We start from the raw sequence: 21,910 nt of genomic DNA on the forward strand, positions 1-21,910 counted from the left end.
TGTATAGAAAATAATGAACAGAATCTAAAAGAGGCAACTGGACTGAAAAGTAAAAACAAGAATCAATCGTTGAATTGTTACATATAAAGAGGACTCTTACTGGTTCTTTGAAAGTATAGGTAAATTCTTGCTACATGTTATTTGAGTGCTGAACTAAACATCAGGTTTTTCAGTGTGTAATCTTAGATTGACAACTCTAAAGTTAGTCTGGAGTTCTTAAAGGCCCAGGTAAATCTTAATATTATTAAAAGAAAAGAAGAAAATTATCTTTAAAAAAATCAGTGTGTATACATAAGTATATATACACATACTGGAGTATAGTGAGGTATATATATACACACACACCCCGAATGTTATATGTATATAAAAAACTGATTAGTGTTTTTTTCTATTCAAATAAGTCTTACTTTCTGTTGTAGAACAGAGTGCAGTTACTGTTTCTTTCACATAGCTGAATTTACTCAACAAATGAGGTTAGATCTGACTACCTGCTTTGTACTGCTGTCTTTAGAAAGAATAGAGATACACCATTCATTTCAGGAAAAGGACATGAGTTTTGCCACTGCTTTTTTCTGCCCATATGGCATTTGGATGGCTACTTAGCATGAGTGATAACTGACCTAGGTTTTTAGTGCTTCAAAACTTGTCATCTCTTTTTCCTTTCACTCCAAAGTGAGAAAGCTAGTGTAGGCACTGGAATTAAAAATTCATTAAAGAAAAGAAAATTTTGATCTTGCCAATATTTCAGGACTAAGAAATCTTCTGTGTTGCTTAAATTTGGATTATGTTTTCATTGTTCATACTTGCAATCAGAATCAGTAAGCAATGGCTATTTCCTGCTTCTTTAATATGAACATCCTCAGCTGGTAGCACCTCTCCTCCTTAAGTTTAGTCACTAAATGCAAAGGCCTGGCAGAACTTGCTGGTGATGACAAAGAAGGCAGTAGGGACCTGCTGTGATCTGTCTCTGTTGTCATTCAGCAATGGGCCCACGTTTTCCTTTGTCAGCCTTTTACCACTACCATAGCAGTGGAAGCTCTTCTTTGTGCCCTTGACATCCCTTGCAAGTCTCAATTCTATCTGAGCTTTGGCTTCCTTGACAATAATTGCCATCCCTACATGCCCAGGCAATGTTTCCTCAATTCCGCCATTGTAGCCTGTCTGTCCTGCCCCCATCCTGTGTGCTGCCTTTTCACATACAAGCTGTGCTATGGCTTCCTTGCTTAGCTGAACTGGCCTCCTGACACAAAACATCTCATCAGATGACAGAGCTCCCTCACCAGGGAAAGGTGGTAGCAGGTACGGCAGTGGTGGACCACTGCTGGGTTATCAGTTCCTGTCTGTCACACTTTACTGCAGATCTGATGAGATGCATGATGTACCTGGTTAGAGGATGGAGCTGAGTGGCTTGTGGTGATCTGTTGTGGGCTGGTGCCTCCAGCAGCCACTTCAGATTGTCTGCTTTGGGACGGGTACAGATTGATAGCGTTCTCCAGCTCCTGCGTCCCCTGCTTGTTATGTTCGCGCTCAAGGTGGTAGAGTCTAATAGCTCTGTTCACAGACCAGTTAGCACTTTTTGCACCTTAGCTAAACCAAGGAGTATAACATTACAATGTTCCTAAGATGTAATACTCTTGAGTTTATCATACATACAATGTACACAATTGAAAATTTGAACTAGCTTTCAAATTCCAGACCTTTGCTGAGACGACTCATAGCTCTCCTATCCTTGCCAGCAGGCACGATCATAGTTACTGGGGTGGGCGAGGGGGGAGGCAAGAGACACACAACAAGCAAACAGTACTAAAAATAATTTCACTTGCCTGAATAGCTTTCCTAAAAATCTTTGCTTTGAAGCCGTATTCACTTAGAGTGCTTTAATTTGCAAAGCCAATGTGCCTGTATTTTGTATAATGGTAAATACTTAGAGTATTGGAAGGTAGTTTCAATACTTGTGATTTATTTTTAGGAATCATACTGTTAGCTACTCTGATCATTGTATAAAATTATGAATTATTAAAGAATAGAGCAGATTCTCCAATTTCCAAATAAAATTAGTCTTATGAGCAGAACAGTTTCTGTTAATATTTATGAATGAGACCAAGAATTAAAAGCTTTATGGCACATCAGCAAGTACTAAGTAAAAACAAAGTAAGTAAAGACACGAAAAACAGTTTAAAGTGCATTTGGGGATTTCTTTTTTTTTTCTTAAAGATGCAGAAAATTAAGCTCCACATCAAAATTAGCTACTGTTATGTTTTTTTATAATCACCTAATCCTGCAGAAATTTTTTCGGTGTGGAGGAATACTTATGTGGGGCAAAGGATAAGCTGTGGCACCAAGTGATGTGTTACGTACAAGTAATGTTAGCACAACTCTGTATGAGAGAGGCTAGAAGTGAATTAATAGTATTTTATTTTTCATAGTTGATATGGAGTCAAAGCTAGGCATCCATTACTACTTATTTGATCTTTACTGGAGTTCTTAAGCTTTTTAATAACTACAAATTACCTCTGTTCTGGGCAGAAAGCATGGGGAAGACACCTGTTCTCTGGTACAAGGAATTCACAGTACAAACACACAAGTAACAAAGTTTGTCTTTTGATCATCCATGTTAAAAAATGAAGATAGAGTTTTATACAGGTATTGTTCAAAAATTGCTCTAGGAAAGGTACACCAACATATCTCATCAGAATATGGTCCAGTGGTTTGATTATGAAAACATTCTTAATATCTTCCTTGTTACCTCTTAAAGTACAGAACTGGTAACTGTTTGTAAAAGAAAAAAAGGAAGTTCCTTGTAAAACTGACAGTATCCTGATTATACAGAGATATTCTACAAACTGTTTCTCATGTAGTTACCTAACAGAGCATGTTAGTATAACTTTAAACAAGAAACATGAATTTCAGGAGAACAGATAATCACAGGATTGTTTATTTGTAAATCTTTGCTTCACATGCTTACACAGATACAGTATGTTCTTGAATCTCAACTGGTTGCATGCAGGAATTTGGGGTATTCTATTAAAAATAGCCTGGTTGTGTGTTTTCCCTTTATATCTGCTGCTGAATCCAATAGAAAAGAATATTGAAAAGGGCTGAAAGGAGGAGTGCATGTAAATGCAGTTAGCTCTATTCACTAGGCAGATGGAAAAAAAATTTCCAAGTATTGTTCCTCTTGCTCTGTACTTTGCTGTTAATGTCTACTTAGTAAGATATTTACCTGTATGCACTCAGATAACCTCTCTTTGTCAGTCAGTGGTCAACTCCCAGTATTTCTCCCTCTTCTTACATAACACTTTCATATATAAATGTGGAGATGAAAAAACTCTGTATGCAAATCAAGCAGTATTTATTTATCCTGAAATTTGGCATAAAATCCCCCAGCAAAATTGTGAAGACATGGTATTCTAAAACCTGAAGATTTATTCCCCACCTATTTAAAAAAGTGGGGAAAAAAGTGAGCCAGACTTTATAAGAGTAATAGTGATTTATTTGTTACTTAAAGATGACTTTTTTTTCTTAATGAAGTATATTTAAGAGCTGGCCTATAAACTCGAAACTGGTTCTTCTCAGTTAACTTGGTAACCTTAGGGATACTATGACACCTGTCACACTTAAAACTACAGTAACAAACATTGTTTTACACAAACAGACAAGGTAACTCACTGAAAACTAGCGAATTGTGTCTTGCAGTAAGTAAATAGATTTTCTGTCTCAATAGGAAGAGTATTTTTAGAGTTATCAGGTGAAGTGCTAATGATCTGCCAGTAGGCAAACTATGCATGTTTTATGATTTCTTGCTGGGGATATTCCAAATTCATAAAGGTGAAAAAATAAATTTCTTCTTCTCTCTGTAAATACTATTACTAAGAAGTGAGATTCAAATGATCTTCACTATTTCCTTCTCTACCTCTTTGCTTAAGGCATGTCTTACTGCAGATGAGGAAACCAAGACCTTCCCTGACAGATGAAGATTGTCTTGGTGTTGTTCCCTCTGTGGCAGAACACTTAATGTTTATAGTGCATTTTTGCATTAGAATATTAGATCATTTAATCATTAGAGAATTATTAGGTGCCTCATAGGAGTATTGTCAGGATTCTTTAGCTAGAATTTCCACACTATCTGGAGGATTAAAGTTTGTGAACATCATTTTTTTTGTCTGGTGGTCAGAGTAGGAGTTCAAATCATGGGGTGTTTTTCTTTCTCACTGCTTAAAATTTTTCAAGACATGAAGGACAAATTGCATTGCTACTAAGACTTTTAATTAGAATTAGAAACCAAACAACAGAATTCAGCTTTTTGTATTATGGGATTTCCCTTCTGGTAATTTCAAATAGAAATGGAGCCTATTTATTCCAAAGTTGCACTTTACCAGAATTATTTTTATTTGGTTTGATGCAATACTGTTAGTTTAGGTTATTTTTTTTTTCCCCTTTTTCAGATATTCAGTAGCAATGGTGGAGTACAAGTCGTATGAGGAGCAGCTGAGGGAACTGGGGTTGTTTAGTCTGGAGAAAAGGAGGCTGAGGGGGGGGACCTTCTCGCTCTCTACAACTACCTGACAGGAGGTTGTAGCTGGGTGGGTGTCTGTCTCTTCTCCCAAGTAACAAGTGATAGGACAAGAGGAAATGGCCTCAAACTATGCCAGGGGCGGTTTAGATCAGATATTAGGAAAAATTTCTTTATGGGGAAGGGTTGTCAAGCAGTGGAACAGACTGCCCGGGGAAGTGGTTGTGTCCTCATCCCTGGAGCTTTTTAAAAGACATGTAGATGTGGTGCTTAGGGACATGGTTTAGTGGCAGACTTGGCAGTGTTAGGTTAACTGTTGGATTCAATCTTAAAAGTCTTTCTCAACCTAAACAATTCTATGATGCTATGAAATGATCCTGGAAAAGCAAATGACATAGTTCGTTAGAGGTGCTTTCTACATTTATAAGAATTTCATGGAAGTGTTGAGGAATGTTCTAAGCAAAAGTATGTGGCTATCCATTTTTAATTTGTAAATTAACATTAGAACAATTAATAGACTGATACCTGTATTGCAAAATATCTGTTACAGAAGCAATGGCAATTAATACAATTGTGGTCATGCAGTTTTTAAGAACAACAGAATAATTTCAAGATGTTTTTACTGTGAGAATTGAATGGCTTTTTAGAGTCTGCATTTTTTTTTAAATTATATTAGGAAAGAACACTATGGACTTTTCTATGGAAATCACATTTCAAATAGGGCCATTAATGGCTGTGTTGGGTTTGTGTGGCAAGGTTTTAGTAGCAGGGGGGTTCAGGGGTGGCTTCTCTGAGAAGCTGCTAGAAGCTTCCCCTGTGTCTGATAGAGCCAATGCCAGCTGGCTCCAAGACGGACCTGCCACTGGCCAAGGCCAAGCCAATCAGTACCTCTGTGATAACATTTAAGAAGGAAAAAACCAAAAAAACCAGAGAGAGCTTTTGCAGCCGGAGAGAGTGAGAAGATGTAAGAAACTCTGCAGACACCAAGGTCAGTGCAGAAGGAGGGAGAGGAGGTGCTCCAGGCATCGGAGCAGAGATCACCCTGCAGCCTGTGGTGAAGACCATGGTGAAGCAGGCTGTCCCCCTGCAGCCCATGGAGGAAGGATGAGGGGGTGTAGAGATTCCACCTGCAGCCCGTGGAGGACCCCATGCCGGAGCAGGTGGAGGCACCTGAAGGAGGCTGTGGCCCGTGGGAAGCCTGCGCTGGAGCAAGCTCCTGGCCTGACCTGTGGATCCGTGGAGAGAGGAGCCCACGCCAGAGCAGGTTTGCTGGCAGGACTTGTGACCCCGTGGGGGACCCCATGCTGGAGCAGTTTGCTCCTGAAGGTCTGCACCCCGTGGGAGAGACCCACGCTGGAGCAGTTTGTGAAGGACTGTAGCCCGTGGGAGAGACTCATGTTGGAGAAGTTTGTGAAGGACTGTCTCCCGTGAGAGGGACTCCATGCTGGAGCAGGGGAACGATGAGAGGAGTCCTCCCCTTGAGGACAAAGAAGCGGCAGAAACAACGTGTGATGAACTGACCGTAACCCCCATTCCCCGTACCCCTGTGCCGCTTTAACCCAAATTTCAGTAACCCATTCTACAGCACATCCTTAAAAACACTAGTGTTGGCACAACTTGAAAGAGTACTGAACTGCAGCATAGGGCAGAAATAATAGATGGCGTGGCATGGAGGTGGAGAGTGTGCTCATCTTAGATGAAGGGCCTCTCTGTCAGAAATGGTAGTTTATGGAAAATGGAGATGGAATGGTAATGCAGATCTCTTGTATCTTTATGTATTATCACTCCTGTAGCATCAATTGAAATTCCAAATTTCTCTTTACTTCTACTTCAAAAATCAGAAACCAGTTTGTAATTTTTAGGAATATTAGTTAACAATGTTTCAAGAATTCTTTTGAAATGGGAAGTAACTCCAGATATGGTTTAGGGGTGTTGGTGATTTACTTTCTTGGGATAGATTGTTTCTAAACCAAACCCCTCACTAGGCAATTGACATTTGTGTACTTGTTTCTAAGAAATGCTGATTTTGTGACATAGTCCTTTATTTTGTGGGATTTTTATATATCTCCTTGTGCTGGAGAGTAATTATTAATTCTGTGTAAAATCAATCTTTATGTTGGTTCCTATGTCCCTTTTCCAAAACGCTTGTAAGACAGAGGAGGTGCCTGCTTGCATGGCTATCCTTTTAGTTTTTGTGTTTCATAAGCTTGTGAAATTGTATTTTTTGAGTAGCATTTTCCTTGATTCTTTTAGCAAAATGACCTGCTGACTTGAGTTGTTTTGCATGGTTAGCAACACGAATGCAGATTTCTCTGTCAGCTTGGCTGGCTGCATCTAAAATAAAAATGAAATTCCATGGCGGAAAATACTTGCTTTGCTCTATTGGTCACTGGCTTAAATAGTTGAGTGTAATTCTGAGATGACTCACAGAATGCTTTAACATCTGATTAGCTCAGAGAATTTTTCCGTGTTCTGAAACAATGTATTTTGTAATGCCATTTCACTGGGGGTTTTTTATGTGGCATGAAAGAAAAATAGTGCTTAAAGCTAGAAGGGGATGAGCGACACTTGCCATCTGGAAGTTGTCAGAGCAGCTAAAGCCAGCCTTGCAAGCAGTACTTGGTCACCAAGTGACAACATCATGCTGACAGAATCTGTGTAGCTAGTGAAATAACACATGTATAAATACAAATGAGATGAACAATTTAATGTTGAGTTAATGAACTGAATATTTGCTTGTCATTATCAAATACAACACTTAATCATGCTGTGTACTAACAAATAAAAATACACTTGCTGAAATCTCAGAGTGCCATTTGCTAGCAAGGTGCATTTCAGAGTGGTTACCTGCATAAAGATTTAATTTCTCTGACTTTAACTACACAAGGAGTGTATTTCTGGGAGTTAATGTCAATTTCTAGTGATCTCATATGGATGACATCAGCTTTTTTACAGGGCTTTCTTATTTGCTATGAATATAACCCTTTAATAGTGTGATTTGATTGAGTGTTTTTTCAGTAGATTAGGATCGCGTTTTGGTACCTTTGTAGCAAAAACATGCTGCTGCTTCTCAAAAGCAGTTCCATCTAAAATTGTCAAAGCTACTTGCAAGCAACCCTTGACCTGGGAAAGGGCTTAGACTTTTTTGTATTCTCATAGGATACTGCATGTTCAGAAATAGGTTGATGTGCTGCGTTCTGTAAGTCTTCCTTGGCAAACCAGATTTAATTTGTACAACTATGTGTGCAAAATGTTACTTACTCATTAAAAAATAATCATGATTTGATGTTTTAAATATTAACGATGATACATACGTGAGAACCCTTCAGATATATTCAGCTGGAAATCCCACTGACTGAAGTAAAATTTCAGTCTTAATACAGACTGAAGAGTTTGACATGAAGTAAGTTTTTATTGAATGCTGATGTTTGAGATTCTTCCTTGTTACTCTGTTTAATTATTCTTATCAGAATTTTCCTTAGGAACAAACAGGGGAGTAAAAACATGCTTAGATTTGGTCAAAAGATGTGCATTTGCATAAGGAGTGGCTGGTTTGGTTATCAAATTTCTAAGGGGAGGTAATCAGAACTGTATATCAAACCAGTAGGCAGACAGAGGGGCAGATCATGTTATGTCCTGAAGATGCTTTGTAGACTGGACAATCGTGCCTCTGAGTAGGACCATGAATAGTGCATCCAGGGTACAAGGGCCAGAGTTCATATGCTATGAAGAATATGTACTGCAGTTAATCCATTGGATGTGCTGGTGTTTCGATTTCATAATGAACTGGAATAACAAAACAGCTACTTGTTTTTATGATGTTTTTTAGTAATCCTAGAACAAAGTCACAAATAGAGATTTTTAGTCCATTGCGTAATACAAGTAGTATGTGTTTAAGTGACAGTGGTGAATTGATGCAGTCAGAAAGATTGGTTTTATCACATAAGAGGTCCCTGTGGAAGAAGCAGCACATTATACCACAGCCTTCCATGAGGCTACATGCAATCCTAGACATGAGTTATGTAATTAGTGCAGTTAAATCATAATGTGTCTAATGTAATCTAATTCAAAAGGCGGTAAAGAATAGGTTGAAGGCAGAGCTGTCAGCAGTTATAACTGTAAAATAAAAGTGGCAATGCTTTTTCCAGGCCTGACTAGCTGCTGTCAGTCTGGCTTTGCATAAACAGTGTTGCTGACTGTACTACTAAAGCGAGTGTTTTTATAGAGGATGAAAGTTTTTTGGTTTTTTTCCAGCCTACCCAGAATCTACTTTCAATATTTGGTGGCAGGCATCCACTGATTACTTATTTTTAATGAAAAGATTATATAGTAATTTCTTTCAGAGGAAGTCTGAGTAAAGGGTAGCAATAAGCAGTAAAGAAAATTCTAGAACTTGTTTGGCACCAAGTGTCTGTGCCTTTGTGCCTGTCAGCTGTGCTATTTTTGGACTTCACAACCAAAAAAACCAGGAAGCTGTTAGCCACCAACAGTCCCACAGAATGTGCAATAAAATTTCGTTATCTTGTTGTATGGTAATTAGAATATGCTTTTTCATTGTTTCCTGAAACCCTGTGTGAATTGTCATCAGAGGATGCTGTTGACTACTGAGGGCCATATGTTAGCAGCCTTTTTCTTGTTCCATTTGAACTAACCTACCCCTGTGCAGGATTACTTGGAGCAAGTTCAAATCTACCATGTCTTCTAAATTCCTCCTTTGTGTCTGGAAATCAGAATGAGGCTATGCCCTTCTACACTTAGATTACAGTGTGTTATACTTTGTTTCTTCAGTTTAAATGCTTACAATGGTGCTAAAATTAAGACATCATGTTCCTTATGAAATATAAATGCCGGAGATTGAAAAGAATTCAGTTGTATTCCACAGTTGGCTTCTACTTAATGTAGTAAGTACATAAGAAACACAGATGGCAAGGAACAGAGCTTTCCTACTTCTTTGACTTTAACTTCCATGTCCAAGTATATAATTATCTCTGGGGATGTGTTAAGTAGTAGCCTCCATTTTCCTCCTCATCATTTTGCAGACCACTAGACCTTTCCTGATGATTGCTAACAAATCTCATTTTGAATTTGCAAATTGTGTCTTAGAGTTCACAAGCCATCTCAGTGTTTTGTGTAAAATATTTATACTTTGATAGTCTTCATCAAAACGACATACCTGGAGTTACTGCTCTTTGTCATCTCTGCAAAATCACATTTTGTTCTCGTTCACGTAAAAACATGTACTATTGCCTTTTGATTCTGTGCCAAAAATTACACCACTATCTTAGGGCATTGTGTGCTAAAACATGTCATGAATCATTGCTGAGCTGCATGAGGTAAATGAGGTGAGTGGCACAGCATATCCTTCCTGCTTGCTACCAGTTTTTCTCCCTCTACTTTGCACTGCTGTTATATAAGATATTTAGCTGTCTGCTGACAGTTTGGTTATATTACTAGATGGATATGATCACAGCTTGTTTTAGTTCACCTTTGCATATTGATTTGAACTGGTTTTCCTTTTAATGGCAGTATGCCAGACTTCATAATGATGTAAGTGACTAGAAACTTAGTACATGAGCATGCAAGAAGAAAGGGAACTTGCCTACTGACAGAGGTAAAAATGGTTGGTAAAAACTAGAAGAGAAGGCTGGTTGGTTAAGTCATGCTTCAGAAATAAAACTGCGTAGATAGGCCCTATTTAGCCTAACAGAGGGATGCATGATTTTGGTAGCCAAATCCCATCAGCTGTTAACGAGAGGGTGGTAGCAAATACTTTTTTTGACATTTGAGAGTTGTCCAAGAATACTTTCTCAGTTATAAGCAGGAGGTGGAGGGGAGGTAGAGAGTAGTCTAGGCAAAAATGATCAGTAAAGTCTGGAATATGCTTTAGAGGTGACCTTAATGTCTGTAGTTCATAAGTATATGGTGGAACTATTAATTGATTTTTTGCTATAAATAAAAAAGGTGCTGACTGCACTTGTCTTCCCTCACTACAAAATAACATTAGGTTACATTTCAGCTATGCATCTTTCTTTCCCACTTGTAACAAGAGCATTGAGTTAATTCGGTAACTAGCACTTTGACTTATGTGGAGTAGGAAAGATTTTTGTTTAATTATAATTTCACACATTTTCCTAATAAGAGAAACTTGTGCTTTGAAGGCCTGTGTTTACTTAGGTTTTCAAAATTCTGCTGTGTAATTCATATTGTACGTAGTCTTTTTTTGTTTCAATACAGCCATTTCTTCTTTCTTGATAGGTTCTAGAAAGTTTTAAGATCATGGATTACAGTCTGTTACTGGGAATCCACATACTGAACAATAACCTGAAGGAAAAAGAGGGAGAGAGTTCCCAGAGCACATTGGATGCAAAACGTCCTGGAGGGCAGAAAGTTCTGTATTCCACAGCCATGGAGTCTATACAGGGCCCTGGGAAGTCTGGAGACTCCGTCCCCACAGAGACAACAAACACGTAAGTGCCATAAGCTGCTCTTATGGTTGCTCTTAAAACTTGCACATTCTGTTTCTTCAGTCTGTGCCACTTGGTATTAAGAGGCAAAACTTTCAAGACGACACTGCATTTCAGAAATTGAAAGAGTAAGCCTTTTTTCTTTTTTTCCAAAAGCTGGACCGTCAAGACTTGCTGCAGAACAGGAAATTAAGATGTTGATTAGTAGATTGATCATCTTTAAATACATGATAGCAAATTTAGTTAGTTCAGAGTGACTTATGTATGCAGAAGTGCATTCATTTATAAAAGAGATGTTAGGAGACAGCTATTATAGGAGTCCCAGGTATAATCTAATTTTAACTGGAAGCAGCCTGATGAACCATAAGCACAAACTATTTATTAACATTGAAATGGATATTCCTACAGTGGTTATTTTTATCTCAAAGTAGTATACTCAATACATAGAATTATGTTGCAGTCATATTGATGTATGATATTTCCTGAGATTAAGAACTGCTGCGTTTCTCTTATTTTCCTATCTAGCGAAAACTGCAGTAGAAATTTAAGTATATAGGTGGTAGTTCTTCTGTTGTTTCCTTTGAAATGCATTCAGTGATAGTGAGAGCATTACATTTACTATTCTCATTCTATATAATCAGTCCTTCATTATAATGAGGGTTTAATTTCAAATTAAGGATTTACTCTTCTGATTCTCAAGGGACCTGTCTAGCCAAATGCAACTTATGATATAGAAACGTGTGCTTAAACCCACAGCAAACAAATGGGAGAATGATGATATTTAGCATTTATAGAGAGTTTCCGGATGTTCAGAGCTCTAGAATATAAATTAGACAGAGCTGAATTTCACTGATTTTTTTTTTACAGCATTACTCCCATTCACACAGAAGATGGTGAATGTTCTTGTATGGTGACAGAGGTATTGCACTGGTGGTTTTGGGGGGTATTGGGATTTGGTTTTTTTTTTAACTAAAAGCCAAAGCCAATTATATACATCACTCAAAGTCCCTGTGGTTATTATGTATGGAAACCCACCTCGGGCTCCTACATTGCTTGAGCTAATGTAGTGTTGCCTGAACAGTGTAGTACTGCTGCTGAAAGCCTACTGCAGCAGCTGAGTCCTTCCTTGGCCCCTTGCATGATCTCTTTTCTCGTATTGACATAACTGGTAGTGTGTGAAACCTCACTGAGGTGGATGAAAATAAGCCTAGGTCTTAGAAAAAAGTCCTCTAGGCTGACAGAATATAATTTTGTAAGCCACTTAACACTTCTGAATGTCTGACCAGTTAATTGAGCTGGAGTTTACAGTACTGGGGTTTTACAGTAATTTTAACTCCATTTGTTCTTACATGGTTTCCTTTGTGCCTAGAATAATAAACTTCCCCTGGGGTGCAGGGCAAGTTTGAGTAGATGGTAGCCCTGTTTTGTCAGGGGAAGAGACTACTGTGCTTTAGTGGCAGAATGGGGAATGTACTCCCAGCTATGTCTTTGGTAGATGTTTCAGGTGTGTATTTGTTTCTCAATTCTTAAAAAACATTTGAAGGTATTGCATGTGTTGCATCTTCAACCTTTTTTTCTTCCAGTTTTGTAGTGGGTCCATCAATGTCAACAAAAGCTGAGAAACTGAAAATTTTACAAACAACAAACCCTTCTTTCTAGGTGGTGGAGTAGGAAAAGAGAGTCTTAGGATGAGCACCTTGTTCTTTAAGATCATGGCTAGTAAATACTCTGAACCAAGTGGAGATCTAGGCAGTTAGGCTTCTCAGCTTGATACTATTACTTTTTCAGTCACTAATCTGTCTGTAAAGAAATTTTGGAAAAGCACATACTTAATTTTTAGTAGAAAATACACAAAAGAAGCTTTTCAGACTTGGAGTAATGTGTAGGCTCTGTACAGTTTTGTTACATGTGACCACTAAAGTGACAAAATTCTCCTTTAGCTGGGCAAAATTATTTATTTTCCTTAGTAATAAACTAAGGTATACTTTTCTCCAATTTTCAGACCATCTAAATATTTACAATTCTATGTAAAAGTTATCCTAAAATACTCTTTGTTTATAATGGGTATTTACCACTGGATCCCACATACTTTAGGTTTGCTATTTAAAATCAGTTGTATGCTGAATGACCCACACTTGACTGACTTTGCACTATGATATCTAGCTTTAATGTTGTGCCTATTTCTTTGGGTTTGCAGGTGGGTACTGTTCACCTGCTAACTAATGATCAGAGATGTCTTAAAAGATAATCTAACTACATTTTTGTTGTTTCCCTTAGAATGGGAGGTATTCCAGCTAGAAGCCATAAAGGAGAAAAGCTGCTTCTATTCATGGGAATTATTGATATTCTCCAGTCTTACAGGTAAGTTGAATTTAAAGTTTTTCAGTAAGCTATTCTGAAATTACTTACAAATGTGGAAACTTTATAAAGCAGTTCTGATTTTGTTTTATATGGTTAGGTTAATGAAGAAGCTGGAACATTCTTGGAAAGCTCTTGTTTATGATGGAGTAAGTACATTTTATTTTAATTTTTTTTAACTGCTTATATTTTAGCTAATGGAACTTTGACTTATGTCAACCAGGAAAGAGCTAACTCCGGTGTATTTGTAGTCTGCTATCACCACATGGTTTGGGCTGTTGCTGAAATCTTTTAGATCATTTCTCAATATATGCTCTGATTTTTTTTCATCTTTCAGAAAGCAACTAAAATTGATCAGTTTGTCCTTATAACTAACAAAGGACAATGGCCGCTTAAGAGGATATTGATGAATCTGTAACTGAAAAATCTACATAATGTGAAAAAAAGCATTTCAAATGCTAGGGACATCTTGCAGAATATGGCTGTGTAATTCAAACTTACAATTTCATAAATGAAATACCTAAGAAAAGTTCTTGAAGAATTAACCTTTAAAATTGAAAAACTTGTAGGATTCACTTGTTTTGAGTATGCCTGAAAGGTATGATACAGTTTACCTGAGGTTTTCCAGCTTATTTCGTGGCAATTTACTTGCGATTTACGAATGGAAAATGTGATTGAAACCTTTTTCAACCTTGTAGGACACTGTTTCAGTTCACAGACCAAGCTTTTATGCAGACAGATTTTTAAAGTTTATGAATACAAGAGTTTTCAAGAAAGTTCAAGGTAAGAAAGTTGTGACTTTTACTCTTTTAGATATTTTTATAATTTTATAACTTATCATTTTTTACTTTTTATAATGCTTCTGTCTTGGCAATAAAAGAATTCTTTCTTCAACATCATGTAGCACTTACATTGCCAGAAGTTGGGTTTCTTCACTGGATATAATGGGATTGTACTTTAATATTAAAATTACAGAGAATTATTTATACTTGAAGGTGCACAAGTCCGTGGAACCTGAGGAGATGCATCCACAGGTCCTGAGGGAACTGGCGGATGAAGTGCTAAGCCGTTCTCCATCATATTTGAGAAGTCCTGGCAGTCCAGTGAAGTACCCACTGACTGGAAAAGGGGAAACAGAACCCTCATTTTTAAAAAGGGGAAAAAAGGAAGACCTAGGGAACTACAGTCTCACCTCTGTGCCTGGCAAGATCATGGAGCAGATCCTCCTGGAAATTATGCTCAGGCACATGGAAAATAAGAAGGTGATTGGTGACAGCCAGCATGGCTTCACTAATGGCAAATCGTGCCTGAGAAATTTGGTGGCCTTCTACAATGGGGTTACAGCATTGGTGGGTAAGGGAAGAGCAACCAATGCCATCTACATGGACTTGTGCAAGGCATTTCACACTGTCCCGCACGACATCCTTGTCTCTAAATTGGAGAGACGTGGATTCAATGGATGGACCACTCAGTGGATAAGGAATTGGCTGGATGGTCACACTCAAATGTTGTGGTCAACAGCTCAATGTCTCAAGTGGAGAACAGTGAGTGGTGTTCCTCAGGGATCAGTATTGGGACAGGCGCTGTTTAACATCTTTGCAATATGGACAGCAGGATCAAGTGCACCCTCAGCAGGTTTGCTGACGACACCAAGCTGTGTGGTGTGGTTGACGTACTGGAGGGAAGGGATGCCATCCAGAGGGACCTTGACAGGCTGGAGAGGTGGGCCCATGCGAACCGCATGAAGTTCAACAAGGCCAAGTGCAAGGTCCTGCAAGTGGGTCGGCGCAATCCCAAGCACAAATACAGGCTGGGTGGAGAATGGATTGAGAGCAGCCCTGAGGAAAAGGTCTTGGGGGCATTGGTTGATGAGAAGCTCAATGTGGCCTGGCAATGCATGCTTGCAGCCCAGAAAGCCAACTGTATCCTGGGCTGCATCAAAAGAAGTATGACCAGCAGGTTAAGTGAGGTGATGCTGCCCCTCTACTCACCTCTGGTGAGACCCCACCTGGAGTCCTGTGTCTAGCTCTGGGGTCCCCAGTACAAGAGAGAGAGGAGAAAGCTGAAAGTAGCTGAACTAAAAAAAAAAATACGAAATTTAAAAATATTTTAAGTAGAGTGAAGGAGTCTTTAGAAGAAAAAGAGACTTCGAAGTAACCCTAATTATTGATTCCCTATATGTATGACATGTTGTGATAGCTATTCAGGAAAATATTCTTTTAGAGAGTCTTATTAATGAATTGATGGATAACTCCTCTATGAGTTGGTCATGTTACTGAAAGGAAATTCAGTCTGAAGTACCATAAGTGCAGAGAAGGATGGTGACAACTGCTGAGATTCATTCAGTGTGTGTACAGTGAGGAAGGCTGTAGGGAAGATCTAATATACCAGCAAGGCAAAGATGAGTGCTTAGGATTCACTGTGGCCCAGGCTGGTCTTTGGGAAAAGCTATCCTGGTTATCTGAGCAATGAGGTTTTTTCGATGATTATGGCAAGTGATATAAAACCTTATTGTAAGACATACTGATCAGCTGATTTAGTATGCATCCATACCAACTTACTCTTTTACTGCCAAATTATGTTTTTAAATCTGTGGAGGTGCTGAAATTGTACCTTTTTTTTTTCCAGTAAGAGAAGGAATGTTTCTGCTTATCCTCTAGAAAACAGTGTTTTGTGAGTGTCAAAAATTTGTTAATTCTTGACAAATAAATACAAACTGACTGGCTAGAACTATGTAGTTTATAGAGGAACTTATGCTCTAAAAGGGATCCTAGTTACCAGTTTGATAATTCTACTCATGGACCTGTATTTGGTTTGGAGTTGAATGCCAAAACATGGAATGGACATTTGGCTCAAATACTACAGGAGGAGTATTGAGCATATGGCATTGTATCAAACTAATAGAAAGTGTTTTTTAAATACCTTTTTGCCCAATGTTATGCTAGTCTCTTAACATTGTCATTAGTTGTATGGGAGAAACAAGTCTATGTGGATAGAGTAGAAAAAAAAATACAAATGAAGGGTAGATTTAAGTGAAACAAGAATGACCACAAATACTAGCACAAATTAACAGCCTAAGTTGTTAAATCCTTCAGAAAAGAATTAATATAAAAATAAACTGATGTAATATGACAAAGTATAAAGCAAAATTCAACTGAAAGGAGGAAGGAGCCTCCTGAGATTCAGATATCTCAAACCCATAGAATAATTTTGCCAGAGAACTGCTGGGACTGGTGAGACAATACTCAAAGGAACTGCTCTGCACTGATAGAGAGTAAGGAGTAGACAACTTGATACTTCTGTCTGTTGGACAAAATGAATGTCTTATGCAGCCATATATGTTTCCTGAACATTTGAGTCTTCTCTCAGCTCTTTCTAATTCTGACTGCTGGATTTATGTCAGCACAAAACACAACTCACTCTGTATTTGAAAGCTACAATGTACAATGAAGAACATTATGCCTAATTTTCTGTCTAAACTTAATTTGTCTCATTTTTCTAGGCTATTAACCTGTCTTAATATCCCACTCTATTGATCTGTTCTGCATTCAAGCTATTAATCTACTTTTATACAGATTAATGGTTCAAATGCATTATCATTCTTTCATAAAATAAAGAATTGGGGGTGTTCCTGTCTTCAGGAACATTGTTTCTAAACTTTGAGTTAGGCGTTTCAGCTTAAACTCTTAAGCCCTGTTCTGAATGTGTGCTTTTTTTCCCCTACTGCACAGAACAAGCCTCCATAACTAACAATAAAAATATAATAAGCAGATTGAGAATTAGCTGCTGAGCTAGCCTCTGCCCATCTACTATGTTATTTTTCTAACAATATCCTGGAGCTATGCATCTGATTCTCTTCTTCAGTCTTTAGCCAAGTGGCTTTGATGCTTTTAATTTGAATTTTGTAGTAGACATCAATATGAACTGCTGCAGTGCATCTGAACTAACCTTGCAGCCAGTGCATGGAAGTCAGCAGCTGCCAACTGAAAAACACTAAATGAACTGGCTGGCACTTGGACAAGAACTACAAATGGGTGTCATGGATCAGTAGTAGTAGCAATGATCAGATCATAGGTTTTCACCCAAAATGCCATTGTAAGTAGGCAGGCCCTGGTAAGGATTATGAAGGGCATGCTTATACCTAAGGGTACAAACCATCAACATTGTGGGGTTTATTTTCAGCTCACTCAGAGCTGAACTGGGAGAGCTTCTTAGGGAAGCTTCCATGGAGGATAAAGGAGCTAGCAATTGCTGGGAGTTTTTCAAGAACTTTCTCCTGGAAGCACAAAACCAGTTCATCCCCTTTAAAGGTAAGGGAAGTAGGCAGAGCAAGAGACTCCCTTGGCTTAACTGCAAGCTTCTGAGTCTGCTCAAAACCAAAAGGGATGAGTACCATAGGTGGAAAAGCAGACAGACACTTATTGAGAACTGCAACAGCATTGCCAGGGTGTGCAGAGATGCAGTTAGAAAAGCAAAAGTTCAGCTTGAATTGAAATTGGCCAGAGATGTCAAAAACTACAAGAAAGGGTTCTTCAGATATATAAACAAGAAGCAGAAACAGAAGGAAAATATTGGCCCGCTGTTAAACAGGAGAGGTGAAATAGTCTCTAAGAATGCTGAAAAGGCAGAGGTTCTCAACATTTCCTTCACCTCTGTCTCTACCAGCACTGTTGGGCCCCTGGCCTTGGGACCCAAAGTCCAGGTTGATGCAAACACAGACCCACCGTCAGGGAAGGAAGAGTTGGTATGTGAACTATTACAGGAGCTTGATTCTGGCAGATCGATGGGCCCTGACGATAGCCACCCCAGGGTATTAAGACAGCTGGCTGACGTCATTGAGAGGCCACCCTCCACAGTCTTTGAGAAGTTGTGGAGATCAGGGGATATCCCAGAAGACTGGAAGAAAGCTAATGTCACCCCCATCTACAAGAAAGGTTTAAAGGAGGATCTAGGAAATTGTAGGCCCATCAGTCTCGTTTTAGTCCCTGGGAAAGTCATGCAATGAATCCTTCTGGGGGGCTATCACAAGTCAAATGAAGCATGGGATTGGGAACAGCCAGCACGGCTTCACCAAGGGCAGATTGTGCTTGACAAACCTGGTCACCTTCTATGGCAAAGCAACCTGCTTGGTTGATGTGGGGCGAGTGGTGGACATTGTCTACCTACATTTCTCCAAGGCTTTCTATACAGTTCCCCGCAGCCACCTCCCAGAGAAACTAATGTGTTACGGTCTAGACAAGTGGCCTCTGTGGTGAGTGGGGAACTGGTTGACAGGCTGCACCCAGAGGGCTGTAACTTAGTGACTTAGTCAAAGTTGGTTAAGCGACTTGATTTTTTTTTTGTCCTATGAGCAGTAAGAAACCCAGAAAAAGACAAAAGTGCTTCACTCATAGATGAAATAACAATGCTTTTGGGTCTAGTTGTAATATAATATTTGATAAGTGGTTTTGTATCTGGATGTGTTCTTTTGTCTGTACTCACAAACTAGCTTTATAGATGGCTTGCTTTTCTATATGCTGTTAAAGATGTGCAGGGAGATAAGATGACATCATTCAACACCTATGTTCATTTCGTAATGCAGCTTTAAAGTCTTCACCTTCAAAGAAACGGTGCAATTCCATCACAGCCCTAAAAGCAACATCACAAGAAATAGTGTGTATGGTTAGCCAGGAGTGGAAGGATGAAAAGCATGGCATTCTTTCAGAAGGACAAAGCTATGCCAGCCTTGATGAAGAAGGTAATGTCTTTCAAATCAACAGCCTAAACAATGTTTTTTAAAGGAATTCAATATAAGTTCTAGAAGCCCTGTAACTAAAAGTTTCTAATCTGGCTGATCTGTCAAAACTTCAGAGTCAGGTTATTCTGATGGAGACAGTTACTAGTCATATTTGTCATGGACCTTCAGGAGCAAGAGGAAATCAGAATCAAGATTATAGTATTATGTTAATCTTTTGGATTTCAGGGGATCCTGGAAAAATTTATCCAGCCCAGGTAGTGGTTTAAGGCCAGAACCAGTGCTATTCTTTTCACTGACATTTAAAGAAACATGTCACATGAAGTGTTTTGAAGCTGGGCTCATTATTCTTAGTCTCTTTGAAGAGATACAGACTTTGCCCCTTTCAGAGCTCATCTGCAGCTAGGCTCAAAGGAGAACCAGCCTCCCAATTCCATCTGAAAACTGGGCCCTGGTAGTGTGAGACCAGTCCCAGAACTTAGATGAATTCATCAGATACTATGACTGTTTAATATTTGACCTTGGCGTTGCTCTGTATGCTGCTGAATATACTGGCTAGCAGCTGAAATTCCCCCTGTTGCACAAAAGAGTGCAGGTATGGGCACATAAATATTACAGTCTCATCAATTCAAACATATTAAGCTTCAAGAAGCTGTTGAGAGCACTATGTGACTACATACACTTGCATAAAGATTCTTGGATTTGATTTGAAATGAAATTTGTTAATGTTGTTCTTCATTTTTGTGAATGCAGTACTAGATTCACGCCACCAACCGGATCTAGTGCCGAGCACACCATCTCTGTTTGAAGCGGCTTCCTTGGCAACTACAATTTCTTCTTCTTCCTTGAATGTAGATGAGCATTATCAAAATGGTCAACCTGTGCTCTGTTCCAGCAGGTAAAGGCTGTATATGTGGTAGAGGATTCCCCACTGTTCTGCTAAAAGTCTACAATGTGTGCGATGAAGGGGGCTCTGCAAAAGAAAAAGCAGAAGGGGCAAATGTCTGTGTAGCTCAGTCTTGAACCTCTCCAATGAAGGAAGGATGCCATACGCCCATAGGATTTATTATGTATTCGCTTGTTCTTGTATGTATTATGATTGGGGTCACAAAATAGAAAGCATAAACACAGCAAAAAAGTTATACTATACTTTGAATTTTTTGTCATGTTCCAAAACTAGACTGGGCATTAAAAACTTGCTTAGTCCTTAGTCTGTACCATAAATCAAACTACATTAAGAACAAGGTAGGAAATACTTCTTGTAACTTGGCTGTAGCCTAAAACAGCTACACAAAACTGTGACGTGCTAGGAAGAGAGACCTACTTTCAAGTTGATCTTTATTCCAAATTTACAGTGCTGAATGGTCTGCTTTAAGTTCTTTCAAAATGACCACTTTCTGAAGTGAATTTCTATGAAACTTCACCCATAGGTGTGATTAGAGCCAGTCTAATTTTAACCCAGGAAGGATAAAACCAGGAAACTCTCAAGAAAAGTTGTGCTGATGCTTGTGAGCTAGCTTGAATGTGATTTGAGTTGTTTGAATATACTTTAGCCATGACTGTCCAATACCATGCTTATGCCAGTAAGTCTTGTTGGGAGACTACAGCGCATGCACAGATGAAGTGTGCTGTGTCGTGTCGTCTTGCCTGCTTGTGGATCTCCTTACCATGTGTCATACTGGAGAACAGCCATTTCTTTGTTTTTGTCAAGAAGGGTAACTGCTGTGAGCTCAAGTGTCTTGAATTTTGTTTGGAATAATTTGGAATCCAGGACTACACAGTGTCTATATAAATTTGTTAAGCTTACTCATGTGCCAAGATGTAGTTCTTTACTTTAAACTGCTTGCTGTCCAAGAAAATAAATTTATTTTAAAAGCAGTCTTGAGGCAGTAGGATTTTACCTTCTATTAAAATTTGACCAACTGCATTTTCATAAGAAGTAAAATGACTTGCAGAGTTACTTGATCAAGGTGATATTTGCAGCTTCCATTTTCATTAAGTTGAAATAAATCTCACTCATGTGGCATCTTCCATAGGTCTGATGTTTTGCTATAAAAAATTGAAAGGAGCTATGGTTTGGGGTGTAACAAAGATAAAGTTTTAATTACAGAGCCATCACAAGCTGTCCCAAAAACGTATCTACACAAGCTTTAGGAAATAAAATTACTAGTGAATACACATTAGTAGAAATAGAGCTCCTTGAATTCAACTTCTATCAGTCTTGTCCAGTTTGTGACAAAGTTAGCTGTAGGACTTCAATATTCCATGATCTTTTACCAAGTTTTAATTTTGCTAGAAATAAGGTAATAGAGTACTGGGGATTTTTGTTTGCTTTAAGCATCAAATAAAACTACAGAACTACTTTGTCTTAGCATCATTCAGCAAAGGAGAACTGCAGAGTTGTCTGGATAAAGAGTTCAGATTTACTGCAAACAAAACATTTCAAATACACTTTATTCTGCATAAATTAATTGTAGAGAAAAACTATGAGTAAGTGCATGATATTTTCCTGTAAAGATATTCCAAAATAATTCTGAAATAAATTAGGTTTTTAGCAGATCTATACTCTGGTTGTATGTTAAGACTTGCTTACTCTTCATTTGTGATTCAGTCCATGAAATAACGTAAAACGTAGTACATGTTGTCAGTTATGCAATTACCCTGTGCATCCTTATCTTACAAAATCAGATTGGAATTGTAGTGCCTGCAGTCCAGGTTGCATTCTTTCAATCCTTCAGTACAACAGGACACATTCTTTAACATAGCAGACCTTGTACCAGCATTGATCAATATGTGGCTCCCTCCATGTCTTGTGTCAAAACAGAAGATCTTGCTCCATAG

The 21,910-nt window shown here is 38.6% G+C and overlaps 1 protein-coding gene across 4 annotated transcripts in view; it reads left to right on the forward strand.

Annotated features, from left to right (window-relative positions):
- The window catches only part of PIP5K1B (phosphatidylinositol-4-phosphate 5-kinase type 1 beta), a 117,069-nt gene that overhangs the window by 72,016 nt on the left and 23,143 nt on the right, over positions 1–21,910 (forward strand). For all 4 annotated transcript variants that reach the window (XM_075739247.1, XM_075739246.1, XM_075739249.1 and 1 more), the window contains 6 exons: positions 10,769–10,980; positions 13,255–13,338; positions 13,436–13,484; positions 14,034–14,118; positions 18,917–19,072; positions 19,823–19,967. In XM_075739247.1, coding sequence (XP_075595362.1) covers positions 10,769–10,980; positions 13,255–13,338; positions 13,436–13,484; positions 14,034–14,118; positions 18,917–19,072; positions 19,823–19,967 — 731 coding nt within the window. The remainder of the gene's footprint in view (positions 1–10,768; positions 10,981–13,254; positions 13,339–13,435; positions 13,485–14,033; positions 14,119–18,916; positions 19,073–19,822; positions 19,968–21,910) is intronic.

Source organism: Balearica regulorum, chromosome Z, assembly GCF_011004875.1.
Source record: "Balearica regulorum gibbericeps isolate bBalReg1 chromosome Z, bBalReg1.pri, whole genome shotgun sequence".
NCBI classification, from domain to species: domain Eukaryota; kingdom Metazoa; phylum Chordata; class Aves; order Gruiformes; family Gruidae; genus Balearica; species Balearica regulorum.